The sequence below is a fragment of the Anas platyrhynchos genome, chromosome 36 (assembly GCF_047663525.1).
Source record: "Anas platyrhynchos isolate ZD024472 breed Pekin duck chromosome 36, IASCAAS_PekinDuck_T2T, whole genome shotgun sequence".
In the NCBI taxonomy this organism is placed as follows: domain Eukaryota; kingdom Metazoa; phylum Chordata; class Aves; order Anseriformes; family Anatidae; genus Anas; species Anas platyrhynchos.
Window position 1 is genome coordinate 4,183,202 of NC_092624.1, and position 22,054 is coordinate 4,205,255.

Genomic DNA, 22,054 nt, shown 5'->3' on the forward strand with positions numbered 1-22,054 from the left:
CATGGATGCTATAGCACAGGTTATTCATGACTGTGAAACATGTGCTGCAATCAAGCAAGCCAAACGGTCAAAGCCTCTTTGGTATGGAGGACGATGGCTGAAATATAAATATGGAGAGGCCTGGCAGATTGATTACATCACACTCCCTCAAACTCGCAATGGCAAGCGCCACGTACTTACAATGGTGGAAGCAACCACCGGATGGCTGGAAACATATCCTGTGCCTCATGCCACTGCCCGGAACACCATCCTGGGCCTTGAAAAGCAAGTCCTATGGCGACATGGCACCCCAGAAAGAATAGAATCAGACAATGGGACTCACTTCCGAAACAACCTTATAGACACTTGGGCCAAAGAACATGGTATTGAATGGGTGTATCACATCCCCTATCATGCACCAGCCTCCGGAAAAGTCGAACGATACAATGGCCTGTTAAAGACTACCTTGAAAGCAATGGGCGCTGGGACGTTCAAAAACTGGGATACGCATTTAGCAAAGGCCACTTGGTTAGTCAATACTAGGGGATCTACCAACCGAGCTGGACCTGCCCAATCAAACCTGTTACGTACTGTAGATGGGGATAAAGTTCCTGTAGTGCATGTAAAAAATATGCTGGGTAAAACAGTCTGGGCTACTCCTGCCTCAGGAAAAGGCAAACCTATTCGTGGAATTGTTTTCGCTCAGGGACCTGGATACACTTGGTGGGTGATGCAAAAGAACGGAGAGGTCCGGTGTGTACCTCAAGGAGATTTAATACTGGGTGAGAATAGCCCATGAACTGAATTGTACCATGTTAAATAGTATATTATACTGTATGTTATCACTACCATGATTACTATAGGTGACTAATTAGAATGTATGGAAAAGAGTGTAACCTGAGCATGACATAAATGGTATGGAATAAGGGGTGGATAGATGTCCTGGTTTCAGTTAGCACAGAATTAATTTTCTTCCTAGTAGCTGGTGGAATGCTGTGTTTTGGCTTAGGATGAGAAGAGTGCTGATAACACCCCGATGCTTTAATTGTTGCAGAGCAGTGCTTATACTAAGCCAAGGACATCTCAGCCTTTTGCTCTGTCCTGCCAACGGGCAGGCTGGGGGTGCAGTAAGAACTGGGAGGGGACAGACCCAGGACAGGTGACCCAAACTAGCCAAAGGGGTATTCCATACCATCTGACGTCATGCTAAACAATATATAGGGGTGGCTAGCTGGGGGGGAAGGGGCCGGACTGCTCGGGGTTAGGCTGGGCATCGGTCAGCGAGTGGTGAGCAATTGCATTGTGCATCACTTGTTTGTACATACTATTATTACTTTCCTATTATCACCATTGTATTATTATTGTTATTATTTTTATTATTATTTCGTTATTATTATTTTCCTGTCTTATTAAACTGTCTTTATCTCAACTCACGGGCTTCACTTTCCATTTCTCTCCCCCGTCCCAGAGAGGGAGGGGGGAGGGTGAGCGAACGGCTGCGTGGTGTTTAGCTGCCGGCCGGGTTAAACCACGACAGTCTTTTTGGCGCCCAACGTGGGGCCCGAAAGGTTGAGATAACGGCAGATCTGACCAGAGTGTGTTACTTAATAGAATAATTAGGTTATTAGCTGTAATAGAAATAGTTATAAATGATGAGAACTGCTTTGTATCAAAATTGCCTAGTTTTGGATTATTTACTAGCACAAGTGGAAAATTTAGCTTTAGTAATTGCTGTTTAAAGATTGATAAAAAGGGTGTTTCTTCCTAGTAGCTGATAGAATGTTATGTTCTGGTTTAGGATGAGAAGAATGTTAATAATATGCTGATGTTTTAATTGTTTTGAATTGTTACAGAGCAGTGCTTCCACCAAGCCAAGGACCAAGCCAAATTCAGCTTCTCACTGTCCTGCCAGCAGGCAGGCTGGGAGGAGGGCCGGACTGCTCGGGGTTGGGTTGGGCATCGGACAGCAGGTGGTGAGCAATTGCATTGTGCAACACTTGTTTCGTATACATTATTACTAGTAGTAATATTATCATCATTATAATTGTTATTATTATTATTATTTTCTTGTTATCTCAACTCACAGGCTTCACTTTCCCATTTCTCTCTCCCATCCCAGAGGAGGAGAGGGGGGGAGGTGAGCGAGCAAACACAAACCTGGAAGTATATGGAATGGGATTTATTTTCATGGCTGCCTGGTGGACCATGGGTTAAAAGAGTGTTATTTTTATTGTTATGTGGTGTAATGACGTTATTATTTGTACCTTGTATGATACCTTGTTTTACATTATCAATACACCGGGTGATAAATAGTACATTGGTAATAACTTCATTAAAAAAGGAAGGGAATATGTCAATTATGATGCTTAAGGATTGGACCCTCCAAGAACAAACTGATGAAATCCAATTATTAATAACAGAAGAGACACGAATTGGGGATAGTAAAAAGAAGATAAGGGATTGTGAGGAATGTTTTAACAATTCCAATTCGTGTCCATAAATTCGTGTCCATAAAGAACAATTCTGTTTGAATCCTGTCTGCCTCTGGGCCCTGCACTGGCAATTTAATTCTTTAACCACAGATGCAGTGTATCCCAGTCTCCCCCTCATTCCAGTCAATTTATCACGTCTTCAGAAAACACTCCCTAAATGTATGAACCTGTTTGCTTTTGTTATTCCTGACTTCTAGTTCTAACAGTTACAGCTTTTTTTCCTGTCTTCTTCGAGATTAACTTAACACTGCTATAGATGTGTCTGTGAATGGCTGGGGAAGAATGTTTTAATTACTCGTGAAGCGTCAAATAAGAAAGCTGTTTGTGTTTGATGTCTGGGAGTTTCAGAACAACTGATAACAACTAGTGACTGTTATGGGATACTATGAGGATCCTTGGTATCTGGCCAGGGGGGCCAAGAGATTAAGAGGAAGAAAAAAGAAGCTGAAGGACGGTTGGGAGACAAGACCTGTGGAGAGTGTACAGAGAGTGTTCCATAAACTTGGAATAGTGCCGAGTAAGTACAAAGGGTGAGAGGAAGACTACAAGCTTTAAGCATGAAAGACCCCTAGAGACCCCCAGAGGAGACTGATGCGCATGCTCCAGTAGGAGGAACTGGACCCCGGAAGCTAATTATAATAATCTATTTTTTTAGAAGTAGTAATGAATATGTATTAGTCTAGGTGCGTAAAAATCAGCTGCTTGATGTAACTGGTGTGCGTCCTGGTGGAGCGGAGACTCCCGGTGCACCCAGCGCTGTTTGCTTACCTCTATTACTTTAAATTATTTTAATAAATCCTATTTTTTTATTTAATCCTAATTTGAATTCTGAGACATTTATAACACTGAGGTCCTATAGCTGAGGTCCTATTGCTGAGGTCACAATGCTGAGGTCACAATGCTGAGGTCCTATTGCTGAGGTCACAATGCTGAGGTCACAATGCTGAGGTCCTATTGCTGAAGTCCTATTGCTGAGGACCTATTACTGAGGTCACAATGCTGAGGTCCTATTGCTGACGTCCTATTGCTGAGGTCCTATTGCTGAGGTCACCATGCTGAGGTCACAATGCTGAGGTCCTGTTGCTGAGGTGCTATTGCTGAGGTCCTATTGCTGAGGACACAATGCTGAGGTCCTATTGCTCAGGTCAGAATGCTGAGGTCCTATTGCTGAGGTCCTATTGCTGAGGTCACAATGCTGAGGTCACAATGCTGAGGTCCTATTGCTGAGGTCCTATTGCTGAGGTCCTATTGCTGAGGTCCTATTACTGAGGTCACAATGCTGAGGTCCTATTGCTGAGGTCCTATTGCTGAGGTCACAAGGCAGAGGTCACAAACCTGAGGTCCTATTGCTGAGATCCTTTTGCTGAGGTCACAATGCTGAGGTCACAATGCTGAGGTCCTATTACTGAGGTCCTATTGCTGAGGTCACAATGCTGAGGTCACAATGCTGAGGTCACAATGCTGAGGTCCTATTGCTGAGGTCACAAGGCTGAGGTAACAATGCTGAGGTCAGAATGCTGAGGTCCTATTGCTGAGGTCCTATTGCTGAGGTACTATTGCTGAGGTCACAATGCTGAGGTCCTATTGCTGACCTCCTATTACTGAGGTCCTATTGCTGAGGTCCTATTGCTGAGGTCCTATTACTGAGGTCCTATTGCTGAGGTCACAATGCTGAGGTCACAATGCTGAGTTCCTATTGCTGAGGTCCTATTGCTGAGGTCACAATGCTGAGGTCACAATGCTGAGGTCCTATTGCTGATGTCCTATTGCTGAGGTCCTATTGCTGAGGTCCTATTGCTGACGTCACAATGGTGAGGTCACAATGCTGAGGTCACAATGCTGAGGTCCTATTGCTGACGTCCTATTGCTGAGGTCCTATTGCTGAGGTCCTATTGCTGAGGTCACAATGCTGAGATCACAATGCTGAGGTAATATTGCTGAGGTCGTATTGCTGAGGTCACAATGCTGAGGTCCTATTGCTGAAGTCCTATTGCTGATGTCCTATTGCTGAGGTCCTATTGCTGAGGTCACAATGCTGAGTTCCTTTTGCTGACGTCCTAGTGCTGAGGTCCTATTGCTGAGGTCACAATGCTGAGGTCCTATTGCTGAGGTCACAATGCTGAGGTCCTATTGCTGAGGACCTATTGCTGAGGTTACAATGCTGAGGTCACAATGCTGAGGTCACAATGCTGAGGTTCTATTGCTGAGGTTACAATGCCGAGGTCCTATTGCCGAGGTCCTATTGCTGAGGTCACAATGCTGAGGTCCTATTGCGGAGGTCCAATTGCGGAGGTCTTATTGCTGAGGTCCTACTGCTGAGGTCCTATTGCTGAGGTCCTATTGCTGAGGTCCTGTTGCTGAGGTCCTATTGCTGAGGTCACAATGCTGTAATCACGATGCTGAGGTCCTATTGCTGAGGTCCTATTGCTGAGGTCACAGTGCTGAGGTCACAGTGCTGAGGTCCTATTGCTGAGGTCCTATTGCTGAGGTCACAATGCTGAGGTCCTATTGCTGAGGTCGTATTGCTGAGGTCACAATGCTGAGGTCACAATGCTGAGGTCACAATGCTGAGGTCCTATTGCTGAGGTCCTATTGCTGAGGTCCTATTTCTGAGGTCACAATGCTGAGGTCCTACTGCTGAGGTCGTATTGCTGAGGTCACAATGTTGAGATGACAATGCTGAGGTCCTACTGCTGAGGTCCTATTGCTGAGGTCACAATGCTGAGGTCCTATTGCTGAGGTCCTATTGCTGAGGTCACAAGGCTGAGGTCACAAACTTGAGGTCCTATTGCTGAGGTCCTATTGCTGAGGTCATAATGCTGAGGTCACAATTCTGAGGTCCTATTGCTGAGGTCCTATTGCTGATGTCCTATTGCTGAGATCACAATGCTGAGGTCACAATGCTGAGTTCCTATTGCTGACGTCCTAGTACTGAGGTCCTATTGCTGAGGTCCTATTGCTGAGGTCACAATGCTGAGGTCCTATTGCTGAGGTCCTATTGCTGAGGTCTTATTGCTGAGGTACTATTGCTGAGGTCACAATGCTGAGGTCCTATTGCTGACCTCCTATTACTGAGGTCCTATTGCTGAGGTCCTATTGCTGAGGTCCTATTACTGAGGTCCTATTGCTGAGGTCACAATGCTGAGGTCACAATGCTGAGTTCCTATTGCTGAGGTCCTATTGCTGAGGTCACAATGCTGAGGTCACAATGCTGAGGTCCTATTGCTGAGGTCCTATTGCTGAGGTCCTATTGCTGACGTCCTATTGCTGACGTCACAATGGTGAGGTCACAATGCTGAGGTCACAATGCTGAGGTCCTATTGCTGAGGTCCTATTGCTGAGGTCACAATGCTGAGGTCACAATGCTGAGGTCCTATTGCTGACGTCCTATTGCTGAGGTCCTATTGCTGAGGTCCTATTGCTGAGGTCCTATTACTGAGGTCACAATGCTGAGATCACAATGCTGAGGTACTATTGCTGAGGTCGTATTGCTGAGGTCACAATTCTTAGGTCCTATTGCTGAAGTCCTATTGCTGAGGTCCTGTTGCTGAGGTCACAATGCTGAGGTCCTATTGCTGAGGTCAAAATGCAGATGTCACAATGCAGAGGTCATAATTCTGAGGTCCTACTGCTGAGGTCCTATTGCTGATGTCCTATTGCTGAGATCACAATGCTGAGGTCACAATGCTGAGTTCCTATTGCTGACGTCCTAGTGCTGAGGTCCTATTGCTGAGGTCACAATGCTGAGGTCCTATTGCTGAGGTCCTATTGCTGAGGTCTTATTGCTGAGGTACTATTGCTGAGGTAACAATGCTCAGGTCCTATTGCTGAGGACCTATTGCTGCGGTCACAATGCTTAGGTCCTATTGCTGAGGTTACAATGCTGAGGTCACAATGCTGAGGTCCTATTGCTGAGCTCCTATTGCTGACGTCCTATTGCTGAGGTCACAATGCTGAGGTCCAATTGCTGAGGTCCTATTGCTGTGGTCCTATTGCTGAGGTCCTATTGCTGAGGTCCTATTGCTGAGGTCACAAGGCTGAGGTCACAATGCTGAGGTCCTACTTCTGAGGTTACAATGCTGAGGTCTTATTGCTGAGGTCCTATTGCTGAGGTCCTATTGCTGAGGTCACAATGTTGAGATCACAATGCTGAGGTCCTACTGCTGAGGTCGTATTGCTGAGGTCACAATGCTGAGGTCCTATTGCTGAGGTCCTATTGCTGAGGTCACAAAGCTGAGGTCACAAACCTGAGGACCTATTGCTGAGGTCCTATTGCTGAGGTCACAGTGTTGAGGTCCTACTGCGGAGGTCCTTTTGCTGAGGTCCTATTGTGAGGTCCTATTGCTGAGGTCACAATGCTGAGGTCCTATTGCTGAGGTCCTATTGCTGAGGTCACAATGTTGAGATCACAATGCTGAGGTCTTACTGCTGAGGTCCTATTGCTGAGGTCACAATGCTGAGGTCCTATTGCTGAGGTCGTATTGCTGACGTCCTATTGCTGAGGTCCTATTGCTGAGGTCCTATTGCTGACGTCACAATGGTGAGGTCACAATGCTGAGGTCACAATGCTGAGGTCCTATTGCTGAGGTCCTATTGCTGAGGTCACAATGCTGAGGTCACAATACTGAGGTCCTATTGCTGACGTCCTATTGCTGAGGTCCTATTGCTGAGGTCCTATTGCTGAGGTCCTATTACTGAGGTCACAATGCTGAGATCACAATGCTGAGGTACTATTGCTGAGGTCGTATTGCTGAGGTCACAATGCTGAGGTCCTATTGCTGAAGTCCTATTGCTGAGGTCCTGTTGCTGAGGTCACAATGCTGAGGTCCTATTGCTGAGGTCACAATGCAGATGTCACAATGCAGAGGTCATAATGCTGAGGTCCTATTGCTGAGGTCCTATTGCTGATGTCCTATTGCTGAGATCACAATGCTGAGGTCACAATGCTGAGTTCCTATTGCTGACGTCCTACTGCTGAGGTACTATTGCTGAGGTCACAATGCTGAGGTCCTATTGCTGAGGTCCTATTGCTGAGGTCTTATTGCTGAGGTACTATTGCTGAGGTAACAATGCTCAGGTCCTATTGCTGAGGACCTATTGCTGCGGTCACAATGCTTAGGTCCTTTTGCTGAGGTTACAATGCTGAGGTCACAATGCTGAGGTCCTGTTGCTGAGGTCCTATTGCTGACGTCCTATTGCTGAGGTCACAATGCTGAGGTCCAATTGCTGAGGTCACAATGATGAGGTCCTATTGCTGAGGTCCTATTGCTGAGGTCCTATTGCTGAGGTCACAAGGCTGAGGTCACAATGCTGAGGTCCTACTGCTGAGGTTACAATGCTGAGGTCTTATTGCTGAGGTCCTATTGCTGAGGTCCTATTGCTGAGGTCACAATGTTGAGATCACAATGCTGAGGTCCTATTGCTTAGGTCCTATTGCTGAGGTCACAATGCTGAGGTCCTATTGCTGAGGTCACAAGGCTGAGGTCACAAGGCTGAGGTCACAAACCTGAGGTCCTATTGCTGAGGTCCTATTGCTGAGGTCCTATTGCTGAGGTCACAATGTTGAGATCACAATGCTGAGGTCCTACTGCTGAGGTCCTATTGCTGAGGTCACAATGCTGAGGTCCTATTGCTGAGGTCTTATTGCTGAGGTCACAATGCTGAGGTCACAATGCTGAGGTCCTATTGCTGACGTCCTATTGCTGAGGTCCTATTGCTGAGGTCCTATTTCTGACGTCACAATGCTGAGGTCACAATGCTGAGGTCACAATGCTGAGGTCCTATTGCGGAGGTCCTATTGCTGAGGTCACAATGCTGAGGTCACAATGCTGAGGTCCTATTGCTGACGTCCTATTGCTGAGGTCCTATTGCTGAGGTCCTATTGCTGAGGTCACAATGCTGAGATCACAATGATGAGGTACTATTGCTGAGGTCGTATTGCTGAGGTCACAATGCTGAGGTCCTATTGCTGAAGTCCTATTGCTGATGTCCTATTGCTGAGGTCCTATTGCTGAGGTCACAATGCTGAGTTCCTTTTCCTGACGTCCTAGTGCTGAGGTCCTATTGCTGAGGTCACAATGCTGAGGTCCTATTGCTGAGGTCACAATGCTGAGGTCCTATTGCTGAGGACCTATTGCTGAGGTTAAAATGCTGAGGTCACAATGCTGAGGTCAAAATGCTGAGGTCACAATGCCGAGGTCCTATTGCCGAGGTCCTATTGCTGAGGTCACAATGCTGAGGTCCTATTGCGGAAGTCCTATTGCTGAGGTCTTATTGCTGAGGTCCTACTGCTGAGGTCAGAATGCTGAGGTCCTATTGCTGAGGTCCTATTGCTGAGGTCCTATTGCTGAGGTCCTATTGCTGAGGTCCTGTTGCTGAGGTCCTACTGCTGAGGTCACAATGCTGAGGTCCTATATCTGAGGTCCTATTGCTGAGGTCCTATTGCTGAGGTCACAATGCTGAGGTCCTATTACTGAGGTCCTATTGCTGAGGTCACAATGCTGAGGTCACAATGCTGAGGTCACAATGCTGAGGTCCTATTGCTGAGGTCCTATTGCTGAGGTCCTATTGCTGAGGTCACAATGCTGAGGTCCTACTGCTGAGGTCGTATTGCTGAGGTCACAATGTTGAGATGACAATGCTGAGGTCCTACTGCTGAGGTCCTATTGCTGAGGTCACAATGCTGAGGTCCTATTGCTGAGGTCCTATTGCTGAGGTCACAAGGCTGAGGTCACAAACTTGAGGTCCTATTGCTGAGGTCCTATTGCTGAGGTCATAATGCTGAGGTCACAATGCTGAGGTCCTATTGCTGAGGTCCTATTGCTGATGTCCTATTGCTGAGATCACAATGCTGAGGTCACAATGCTGAGTTCCTATTGCTGACGTCCTAGTATTGAGGTCCTATTGCTGAGGTCACAATGCTTAGGTCCTATTGCTAAGGTTACAATGCTGAGGTCCTATTGCTAAGGTTACAATGCTGAGGTCCTATTGCTGAGGTCATATTACTGAGGTCCTATTTCTGAGGCCCTATTGTTGAGGTCCTATTACTGAGGTCCGATTAATGAGGTCACAATGCTGAGGTCCTATTGCTGAGGTCCTATTGCTGAGGTCCTATTGCTGAGGTCACAATGTTGAGGTCCTATTGCTGAGGTCCTATTGCTGAGGTCACAAGGCTGAGGTCACAATGCTGAGGTCACAATGCTGAGATCCTATTACTGAGGTCCTATTGCTGAGGTCCTATTGCTGAGGTCAGAGTGTTGAGGTCCTACTGCAGAGGTCCTTTTGCTGAGGTCCTATTGTGTGGTCCTATTGCTGAGGTCACAATGCTGAGGTCAAAATGCTGAGGTCACAATGCTGAGATCCTATTACTGAGGTCCTATTGCTGAAGTCCTGTTGCTGAGGTCAAATACTGAGGTTCTATTGCTGAGGTCCTATTGCTGAGGTCACAATGTTGATGTCACAATGCTGAGGTCCTATTGCTGACGTCCTATTGCTGAGGTCCTATTGCTGACGTCACAATGCTGAGGTCACAATGCTGAGGTCCTATTGCTGAGGTCCTATTGCTGAGGTCACAATGCTGAGGTCCTATTGCTGACGTCCTATTTCTGAGGTCCTATTGTTGAGGTCCTATTGCTGAGGTCCTATTACTGAGGTCACAATGCTGAGATCACAATGCTGAGGTCCTATTGCTGAGGTCGTATTGCTGAGGTCACAATGCTGAGGTCCTATTGCTGAAGTCCTATTGCTGAGGTCCTGTTGCTGAGGTCACAATGATGAGGTCACAATGCTGAGGTTCTATTGCTGTGGTCCTATTGCTGAAGTCCTATTGCTGAGGTCACAATGCTGAGGTGACAATGCTGAGGTCCTATTGCTGAGGTCCTAATGCTGATGTTTTATTGCTGAGGTCCTATTGCTGAGGTCACAATGCTGAGATCACGATGCTGAGGTCCTATTGCTGAGGTCCTATTGCTGAGGTCACAATGCTGAGGTCCTATTGTTGAGGTCCTATTGCTGAGGTCCTATTGCTGAGGTCACAATGATGAGATCACGATGCTGAGGTCCTATTGCTGAGGTCCTATTGCTGAGGTCCTATTGCTGAGGTTAGAATGCTGAGGTCACAATGCTGAGGTCCTATTTTTGAGGTCCTATTGCTGAGGTTCTATTGCTGAGGTCACAATGCAGAGGTCACAATGCTGAGGTTACAATGCTGAGGTCCTATTGCTGAGGTCCTATTGCTGAGGTCACAATGCTGAGGTTACAATGCTGAGGTCACAATGCTGAGGTCACAATGCTGAGGTCCTATTGCTGATGTCCTATTGCTGAGGTCACAATGCTGAGGTCCTATTGCTGAGGTCCTATTGCTGAGGTCCTATTGCTGAGGTCCTATTGCTGAGGTCATAATGCTGAGGTCCTATTGCTGAGGTCACAATGCTGAGATCACAATGCTGAGGTACTATTGCTGAGGTTACAATGCTAAGGTCCTATTGCTGAGGTTACAATGCTGACGTCCTATTGCTTAGGTCCTATTGCTGAGGTTCTATTGCTGAGGTCACAATGCTGAGGTCCTATTGCTGAGGTTACAATGCTGAGGTCACAATGCTGAGGTCAAAATGCTGAGGTCACAATGCCGAGGTCCTATTGCCGAGGTCCTATTTCTGAGGTCTTATTGCTGAGGTCCTACTGCTGAGGTCCTACTGCTGAGGTCACAATGCTGAGGTCCTATTGCTGAGGTCCTATTGCTGAGGTCCTATTGCTGAGGTCACAATGCTGAGGTCCTATTGCTGAGGTCCTATTGCTGAGGTCACCATGCTGAGATCACGATGCTGAGGTCCTATTGCTGAGGTCCTATTGCTGAGGTCCTATTGCTGAGGTCACAGTACTGAGGTCCTATTGCTGAGGTCCTATTTCTGAGGTCACAATGCTGAGGTCCTACTGGTGAGGTCGTATTGCTGAGGTCACAATGTTGAGATGACAATGCTGAGGTCCTACTGCTGAGGTCCTATTGCTGAGGTCACAATGCTGAGGTCCTATTGCTGAGGTCCTATTGCTGAGGTCACAAGGCTGAGGTCACAAACTTGAGGTCCTATTGCTGAGGTCATAATGCTGAGGTCACAATGCTGTGGTCCTATTGCTGAGGTCCTATTGCTGAGGTCCTATTGCTGATGTCCTACTGCTGAGATCACAATGCTGAGGTCACAATGCTGAGTTCTTATTGCTGACGTCCTAGTACTGAGGTCCTATTGCTGAGGTCACAGTGCTGAGGTCACAATGCTGAGGTCCTATTGCTGAGGTCACAATGCTGAGATCACAATGATGAGGTACTATTGCTGAGGTCGTATTGCTGAGGTCACAATGCTGAGGTCCTATTGCTGAAGTCCTATTGCTGATGTCCTATTGCTGAGGTCCTATTGCTGAGGTCACAATGCTGAGTTCCTTTTCCTGACGTCCTAGTGCTGAGGTCCTATTGCTGAGGTCACAATGCTGAGGTCCTATTGCTGAGGTCACAATGCTGAGGTCCTATTGCTGAGGACCTATTGCTGAGGTTAAAATGCTGAGGTCACAATGCTGAGGTCAAAATGCTGAGGTCACAATGCCGAGGTCCTATTGCCGAGGTCCTATTGCTGAGGTCACAATGCTGAGGTCCTATTGCGGAGGTCCTATTGCTGAGGTCTTATTGCTGAGGTCCTACTGCTGAGGTCACAATGCTGAGGTCCTATTGCTGAGGTCACAATGCTGAGGTCCTATTGCTGAGGTCCTATTGCTGAGGTCCTATTGCTGAGGTCCTATTGCTGAGGTCCTGTTGCTGAGGTCCTACTGCTGAGGTCACAATGCTGAGGTCCTATATCTGAGGTCCTATTGCTGAGGTCCTATTGCTGAGGTCACAATGCTGAGGTCCTATTGCTGAGGTCCTATTGCTGAGGTCACAATGCTGAGGTCCTATTGCTGAGGTCGTATTGCTGAGGTCACAATGTTGAGATGACAATGCTAAGGTCCTACTGCTGAGGTCCTATTGCTGAGGTCACAATGCTGAGGTCCTATTGCTGAGGTCCTATTGCTGAGGTCACAAGGCTGAGGTTACAAACCTGAGGTCCTATTGCTGAGATCCTATTGCTGAGGTCACAATGCTGAGGTCACAATGCTGAGGTCCTATTACTGAGGTCCTATTGCTGAGGTCACAATGCTGAGGTCACAATGCTGAGGTCACAATGCTGAGGTCCTATTGCTGAGGTCCTATTGCTGAGGTCCTATTTCTGAGGTCACAATGCTGAGGTCCTACTGCTGAGGTCGTATTGCTGAGGTCACAATGTTGAGATGACAATGCTGAGGTCCTACTGCTGAGGTCCTATTGCTGAGGTCACAATGCTGAGGTCCTATTGCTGAGGTCCTATTGCTGAGGTCACAAGGCTGAGGTCACAAACTTGAGGTCCTATTGCTGAGGTCCTATTGCTGAGGTCATAATGCTGAGGTCACAATGCTGAGGTCCTATTGCTGAGGTCCTATTGCTGATGTCCTATTGCTGAGATCACAATGCTGAGGTCACAATGCTGAGTTCCTATTGCTGACGTCCTAGTATTGAGGTCCTATTGCTGAGGTCACAATGCTGAGGTCCTATTGCTGAGGTCCTATTGCTGAGGTCTTATTGCTGAGGACCTATTGCTGAGGTCACAATGCTTAGGTCCTATTGCTAAGGTTACAATGCTGAGGTCCTATTGCTAAGGTTACAATGCTGAGGTCCTATTGCTGAGGTCATATTACTGAGGTCCTATTTCTGAGGCCCTATTGTTGAGGTCCTATTACTGAGGTCCGATTAATGAGGTCACAATGCTGAGGTCCTATTGCTGAGGTCCTATTGCTGAGGTCCTATTGCTGAGGTCACAATGTTGAGGTCCTATTGCTGAGGTCCTATTGCTGAGGTCACAAGGCTGAGGTCACAATGCTGAGGTCACAATGCTGAGATCCTATTACTGAGGTCCTATTGCTGAGGTCCTATTGCTGAGGTCAGAGTGTTGAGGTCCTACTGCAGAGGTCCTTTTGCTGAGGTCCTATTGTGTGGTCCTATTGCTGAGGTCACAATGCTGAGGTCAAAATGCTGAGGTCACAATGCTGAGATCCTATTACTGAGGTCCTATTGCTGAAGTCCTGTTGCTGAGGTCAAATACTGAGGTTCTATTGCTGAGGTCCTATTGCTGAGGTCACAATGTTGATGTCACAATGCTGAGGTCCTATTGCTGACGTCCTATTGCTGAGGTCCTATTGCTGACGTCACAATGCTGAGGTCACAATGCTGAGGTCCTATTGCTGAGGTCCTATTGCTGAGGTCACAATGCTGAGGTCACAATGCTGAGGTCCTATTGCTGACGTCCTATTTCTGAGGTCCTATTGTTGAGGTCCTATTGCTGAGGTCCTATTACTGAGGTCACAATGCTGAGATCACAATGCTGAGGTCCTATTGCTGAGGTCGTATTGCTGAGGTCACAATGCTGAGGTCCTATTGCTGAAGTCCTATTGCTGAGGTCCTGTTGCTGAGGTCACAATGATGAGGTCACAATGCTGAGGTCCTATTGCTGTGGTCCTATTGCTGAAGTCCTATTGCTGAGGTCACAATGCTGAGGTGACAATGCTGAGGTCCTATTGCTGAGGTCCTAATGCTGATGTTTTATTGCTGAGGTCCTATTGCTGAGGTCACAATGCTGAGATCACAATGCTGAGGTCCTATTGCTGAGGTCGTATTGCTGAGGTCACAATGCTGAGGTCCTATTGTTGAGGTCCTATTGCTGAGGTCCTATTGCTGAGGTCACAATGATGAGATCATGATGCTGAGGTCCTATTGCTGAGGTCCTATTGCTGAGGTCCTATTGCTGAGGTTAGAATGCTGAGGTCACAAGGCTGAGGTCCTATTTTTGAGGTCCTATTGCTGAGGTTCTATTGCTGAGGTCACAATGCAGAGGTCACAATGCTGAGGTTACAATGCTGAGGTCCTATTGCTGAGGTCCTATTGCTGAGGTCACAATGCTGAGGTTACAATGCTGAGGTCACAATGCTGAGGTCACAATGCTGAGGTCCTATTGCTGATGTCCTATTGCTGAGGTCACAATGCTGAGGTCCTATTGCTGAGGTCCTATTGCTGAGGTCCTATTGCTGAGGTCCTATTGCTGAGGTCATAATGCTGAGGTCCTATTGCTGAGGTCACAATGCTGAGATCACAATGCTGAGGTACTATTGCTGAGGTTACAATGCTAAGGTCCTATTGCTGAGGTTACAATGCTGACGTCCTATTTCTTAGGTCCTATTGCTGAGGTTCTATTGCTGAGGTCACAATGCTGAGGTCCTATTGCTGAGGTTACAATGCTGAGGTCACAATGCTGAGGTCAAAATGCTGAGGTCACAATGCCGAGGTCCTATTGCCGAGGTCCTATTTCTGAGGTCACAATGCTGAGGTCCTACTGGTGAGGTCGTATTGCTGAGGTCACAATGTTGAGATGACAATGCTGAGGTCCTACTGCTGAGGTCCTATTGCTGAGGTCACAATGCTGAGGTCCTATTGCTGAGGTCCTATTGCTGAGGTCACAAGGCTGAGGTCACAAACTTGAGGTCCTATTGCTGAGGTCATAATGCTGAGGTCACAATGCTGTGGTCCTATTGCTGAGGTCCTATTGCTGAGGTCCTATTGCTGATGTCCTACTGCTGAGATCACAATGCTGAGGTCACAATGCTGAGTTCTTATTGCTGACGTCCTAGTACTGAGGTCCTATTGCTGAGGTCACAATGCTGAGGTCACAATGCTGAGGTCCTATTGCTGAGGTCACAATGCTGAGATCACAATGATGAGGTACTATTGCTGAGGTCGTATTGCTGAGGTCACAATGCTGAGGTCCTATTGCTGAAGTCCTATTGCTGATGTCCTATTGCTGAGGTCCTATTGCTGAGGTCACAATGCTGAGTTCCTTTTCCTGACGTCCTAGTGCTGAGGTCCTATTGCTGAGGTCACAATGCTGAGGTCCTATTGCTGAGGTCACAATGCTGAGGTCCTATTGCTGAGGACCTATTGCTGAGGTTAAAATGCTGAGGTCACAATGCTGAGGTCAAAATGCTGAGGTCACAATGCCGAGGTCCTATTGCCGAGGTCCTATTGCTGAGGTCACAATGCTGAGGTCCTATTGCGGAGGTCCTATTGCTGAGGTCTTATTGCTGAGGTCCTACTGCTGAGGTCACAATGCTGAGGTCCTATTGCTGAGGTCACAATGCTGAGGTCCTATTGCTGAGGTCCTATTGCTGAGGTCCTATTGCTGAGGTCCTATTGCTGAGGTCCTGTTGCTGAGGTCCTACTGCTGAGGTCACAATGCTGAGGTCCTATATCTGAGGTCCTATTGCTGAGGTCCTATTGCTGAGGTCACAATGCTGAGGTCCTATTGCTGAGGTCCTATTGCTGAGGTCACAATGCTGAGGTCCTATTGCTGAGGTCGTATTGCTGAGGTCACAATGTTGAGATGACAATGCTAAGGTCCTACTGCTGAGGTCCTATTGCTGAGGTCACAATGCTGAGGTCCTATTGCTGAGGTCCTATTGCTGAGGTCACAAGGCTGAGGTTACAAACCTGAGGTCCTATTGCTGAGATCCTATTGCTGAGGTCACAATGCTGAGGTCACAATGCTGAGGTCCTATTACTGAGGTCCTATTGCTGAGGTCACAATGCTGAGGTCACAATGCTGAGGTCACAATGCTGAGGTCCTATTGCTGAGGTCCTATTGCTGAGGTCCTATTTCTGAGGTCACAATGCTGAGGTCCTACTGCTGAGGTCGTATTGCTGAGGTCACAATGTTGAGATGACAATGCTGAGGTCCTATTGCTGAGGTCCTATTGCTGAGGTCACAATGCTGAGGTCCTACTGCTGAGGTCGTATTGCTGAGGTCACAATGTTGAGATGACAATGCTGAGGTCCTACTGCTGAGGTCCTATTGCTGAGGTCACAATGCTGAGGTCCTATTGCTGAGGTCCTATTGCTGAGGTCACAAGGCTGAGGTCACAAACTTGAGGTCCTATTGCTGATGTCCTATTGCTGAGATCACAATGCTGAGGTCACAATGCTGAGTTCCTATTGCTGACGTCCTAGTATTGAGGTCCTATTGCTGAGGTCACAATGCTGAGGTCCTATTGCTGAGGTCCTATTGCTGAGGTCTTATTGCTGAGGACCTATTGCTGAGGTCACAATGCTTAGGTCCTATTGCTAAGGTTACAATGCTGAGGTCCTATTGCTAAGGTTACAATGCTGAGGTCCTATTGCTGAGGTCATATTACTGAGGTCCTATTTCTGAGGCCCTATTGTTGAGGTCCTATTACTGAGGTCCGATTAATGAGGTCACAATGCTGAGGTCCTATTGCTGAGGTCCTATTGCTGAGGTCCTATTGCTGAGGTCACAATGTTGAGGTCCTATTGCTGAGGTCCTATTGCTGAGGTCACAAGGCTGAGGTCACAATGCTGAGGTCACAATGCTGAGATCCTATTACTGAGGTCCTATTGCTGAGGTCCTATTGCTGAGGTCAGAGTGTTGAGGTCCTACTGCAGAGGTCCTTTTGCTGAGGTCCTATTGTGTGGTCCTATTGCTGAGGTCACAATGCTGAGGTCAAAATGCTGAGGTCACAATGCTGAGATCCTATTACTGAGGTCCCTATTGCTGAGGTCACAATGTTGATGTCACAATGCTGAGGTCCTATTGCTGACGTCCTATTGCTGAGGTCCTATTGCTGACGTCACAATGCTGAGGTCACAATGCTGAGGTCACAATGCTGAGGTCCTATTGCTGAGGTCCTATTGCTGAGGTCACAATGCTGAGGTCACAATGCTGAGGTCCTATTGATGAGGTCCTATTTCTGAGGTCGTATTGCTGAAGTCACAATGCTGAGGTCATATTGCTGAAGTCCTAATGCTGAGGTCCTGTTGCTGAGGTCACAATGCTGAGGTCACAATGTTGATGTCACAATGCTGAGGTCTTCATCCTATCACCAGGCACGTGGGAGAATAGACCAAACGCCACTTCGTTACAGCCTTCTTTAAGGTACCTGTATCACAGAATCACAGAATACAGAATCACAGAATTTCTAGGTTGGAAGAGACCTCAAGATCATTGAGACCAACCTCTGACCTAACGCTATCAGTCCCCACTAAACCATATCCCTAAGCTCTACATCTAAACGGCTTTTGAAGACTTCCAGGGATGGTGACTCCACCACCTCCCTGGGCAGCCTGTTCCAATGCCTCACAACCCTTTCAGTAAAGAAGCTCTTCCTAACATCTAACCTAAAACTTCCCTGGCGCAACTTTAGCCTGTTCCCCCTCGTCCTGTCACCAGGCACGTGGGAGAACAGGCCAACCCCCACCTCTCTACAGCCTCCTTTAAGGTATCTGTAGAGAGCGATAAGGTCGCCCCTGAGCCTCCTCTTCTCCAGGCTGAACAAGCCAAGCTCCTTCAGCCGCTCCTCGTAGGACTTGTTCTCCAGGCCCCTCACCAGCTTCGTTGCCCTTCTTTGGACTCGCTCTAGCACCTCGATGTCCTTCTTGTAGCGAGGGGCCCAAAACTGAACACAGTACTCGAGGTGAAGAGAGCAATAAGGTCGCCCCTGAGCCTCCTCTTCTCCAGGCTGAACAACCCCAGATCCTTCAGCCGCTCCTCATAAGACTTGTTCTCAAGACCCCTCACCAGCTTCACTGCCCTTCTCTGGACGTGCTCGAGCACCTCAATGTCCTTCTTGTGAGGGGCCCAATTTCAAATATTATCTTTTGATAACTGTGTTTAAAATTGTGCTACTTATGTGAAAATACTGCACCTTCTGCCTGTTTACAAGATTGTCAAGAGACTGTTTCCATGAAGCTGGTAACAGGACAGTAGAAATAAATCTATATTCTGATTTTCCCCACTGGCAGCATCACTTACTCCAATACCAATAAAGGCTGCAGTGCTACAAAACTACCATGAATATTCTGTGGCAGACTTTATGGGTCAAGGGGCAGGAAAACAGGATCTGAAAAAGATCCTTGAGCACATACCTTCACTTCATATGTTTTCCACTCAAGTCATCATATCTGCCCATAATTCCTAGCCCCTGCAATCCACTGGTAACAAGTGTTCAAATAATTTCTGGCCATGCTGTAACTTCATGGATCAAAAGTGGTAGAGAATTACTATTATTTTTATTGTTTTATTGATGTTTAATTGCTTGCAATAGGTTTTTTGTTTGGTTGGTTTTGTGTGTTTGTTTGTTTTTCTTATTTGTATTACTGGTTTCAGGGCATATATATATATATATACAAGGTATATACATTTTGTTCCTGTACATGACTTTGCTAAGAAGCAAATTCACTATGTCTTGTATGAACTGCATCTTGTTAGATGACAACGTAACTTCAAGCATGAAATTCTTGAAAAGTGTACCTAGGACAAATAAATCATTTGATTTAACATCTTTGCTGAAGTACTTGGAGACACAGGTAGTTAACATTCTGATTTAAATAGAAACGTTCCTACTTTGTGGGTTTAAATTATTCTTTCCGTTCAAATCAGTGAAGGTTCTTTTTTGATTTCTCTATCATATCTAAATGTCAGAGAAAGAAGAAAGAAGAGCACTATGATCACAAACCTCTAGGAAGATGAACGAAAGATGCATTTAAATGTTATGCCAAAATTCTCTTCACAATAATTTGGATATTTCACAAGCAAAAATAAATAAATAAATAAAACAGAACATTAAAAAAATGTGGCAAGAGGTGAACAATATTTTTGTAACTTAAGAACCCCCATATTTGTTACATTTTGGTTTAACTTAACATTTTCTGTCTAGATTTAAATAGAAGGTTTTTCTTAAGATTCTCTTTACCTGAACAATCATTGCAGTTCAAGCAGCAATGGTGTACTTGCAGGTCTCCACGAAATTATACCCTTTTGAATTACACCCATTAACAATCAGATTCAGGAGACTTATTTTACCAACATTTAGGCATGCATAGCTTCTACTAACACCCACCAGACCTAGTGCTGGGACAGGTGGCCCCTACACTCTCCCCACTGATGCATGTACAATCAACAAAACACTGAGAACAAGAATGAACGCAGTAAGGTGTCTGTCTACATGTGCACCCAGATCCTCTTTCACAATTTGCTGCAAAGAAGATACACTGCATGCAGGTATGCCCCCATCGGCACTGGGAAAAAATATGGATTCCTGGATTTCTAAAGGTTTTTTAAATTTACACATTGACTGTGGTGATGAAATCATGAAACCATGCAGTTTTGTCATGTACTTCAAATCCTGTGTGGATTTGTGTGGACAAAGATAGTGTGGGGACACAACAAGGCTGATCCAACTGGATGCCTTATGAATTATGCAGGCCACTGAGAGAAGATAAATCAGCTATATGCTGCAAGCAGGGAAACACCACAGAAAGAAATGCTCTGCATCAGTAACCAGTGAGGAATGCTTGGCCCAAATGAACAACTAGGGGTCACAGCACCATAGACGTCAAATAGTCACAAAGACACAAAGGATTGCTGGAGCTTAAGTGCAGAAAAAACGCACATCACACAGTTCTCCACAGAAAAAAAAATAAATGTGGTAGAACCTCTCTGAAAATTGCTTTCTTTCTGAGGAATCCAGGCTGTTGTGGGAGTGGTTTTTTGTGAAGGAAACTGGTTTTATCCCCCGAGAGAAGATTCTGTCTTTGAAAATTTTCTAGGGACTAAAGACAAACATGATCTATTTTCTTGAATTGATCAGGATGTTATAATAGGACAGCCTGGATTCTTGTAAGATTTTTAAAAGTTCCTAACAAAGAGAAAAATCACAGAAATGTAATCAGTTCAATGTGGGAAGAGGAGAAAATCGGAAATTACAAGTGTACCAACTCCATTAAGTGGATGCATGAAAATTTACAATGAGTAGTGGCTTCCCTCTCTGATTCAGCATTACACTTTTCCCTGCAGATGACAGGTACTCATGAAAAAGGACAGAAGATTCAGATGTGGCTGAACAGAAATGTTTAACTCAGCTTCTCTAGCCTGCTGTTTTTAATAGCACAGTGGGCAGCTCTGGCTCCCTGGGTACTCATCTCAGTATACTGGGAAAGCATGGGTGGAGGAAGAGGTCCTCCATTTCTTCTCCAGGTGATCTGGAAAATGCTTTCCCTACCTGCCCTTAAAATAATCAGATTGTGCTGGGACTTGGAGACGTGGTTTCAGCAAGGCATGGCACACCAGCACAGCCACATGGATTCAGAGGGCTTAAATTAATTTTTAAGGTAGGGGTTCTGAAATAAGTTCTAAAATTCAGCACATACAACGCTTCTCCTCCTTCAAATATTTTAAAGTACACATTAAAACAAAAAAACAAAACCACAGCAAAATATCAAGCAGCTGAGCACCTCTTTGAAATAAGATCTTTTGTTCTCTCTGTGTATTGAATTAATAACATGGGATCCATTCTCAACACACACTGATGATACCTACCTGAGCACTCTCTCTTTTCAATTGTTTCACACACACACACACACACACACACGGATTCACATTCTTACATTTTCTTCCAGTGTAGTGAGCTGCTCATCAAGTCTGATGGGGTCTGTCCCCAGTGGGAATGTCCCTCTTCCCTTGTCCTGAGCATCATCTGGGAAATCACAGGGACTGGTGGATTCTGCAATCAGTTCCTCTGTGGCGTTGATGACTTTCAGGACCTCTGTAGATATGTTGCAGAGCGAGACAGCAGAGTACTTCTGTTTTGTTACAAGAGCAAAGAAAACAGCATTAAATTAGCACAGAGAGGTATTATGCAACATGGCTTAGCTTAAAGCTGTAGCTTTAAAAATGCTAACGTATCATACAGTTGGCTAGTTGCTGAGGAATCTACTTTTTCTCCCTCCCTTTTCAACACATGCACACTGATACAGCATACAAAATAACATACACACACAATTATTCCACAACACTAGTTCTACTAGAGGGCTGGTCCAAAACTTATGTCAAAGGAACCTACATATATCCAGCTTTAAAACCCAAGTGAGCTAGATACAGGTATTTTTGCAATAGCTTTTAGACATTTTTTTTCACCACATTAATCTTTTTGGGGTCCTGCCAAACAGATGTGAAATCACCTGTCTCCATACAGGAGCTATCACATTGCAGCTGTGTACAAGGCAGATAAATCTTCAGACTTTTAGAAGCCCCGTGAGGACAGCAGTTTACATAGAAGATTGCGAGGAATTATATGATGGCCTCAAAAACGAAAGGTTGAGATACAGGCATGTACACATTTGCATCCCATTTTTTAAAAAAATCAATTAACCAGTATTTAAAAGTATTTATGAAATAACTTAGATCAAGTACCAAGGAAGAGCATGCAGTTTTATCCATGTTAAAAAAACAAACAAACAACAACAACAAAAAAAACCACACAAAATACCCCAACAACACAACTGTAAGACTTCTGGTTTTTTAATCAATGTGCAATTTTTAATCAAATTGTGATTTGTTACTACCTATCCCAATTCTGATGATTCTTACAGAGCTTTAGCTTTCAGGACAACCCCTTTGAGGGCAGTA

The 22,054-nt window shown here is 45.9% G+C and overlaps 1 protein-coding gene across 2 annotated transcripts in view; it reads right to left on the minus strand.

The window, feature by feature from the left end:
- Positions 1–17,761: 17,761 nt before the first annotated feature.
- The window catches only part of LOC140001011 (rab effector MyRIP-like), a 153,430-nt gene continuing 149,137 nt past the window's right edge, over positions 17,762–22,054 (minus strand). The window contains exon 10 of one of the 2 annotated variants that reach the window (XM_072032165.1): positions 17,762–21,228. In XM_072032165.1, coding sequence (XP_071888266.1) covers positions 21,022–21,228 — 207 coding nt within the window. In that variant the 3' untranslated portion in view covers positions 17,762–21,021. The remainder of the gene's footprint in view (positions 21,229–22,054) is intronic. The other variant, XM_072032164.1, reaches the window with a different exon arrangement.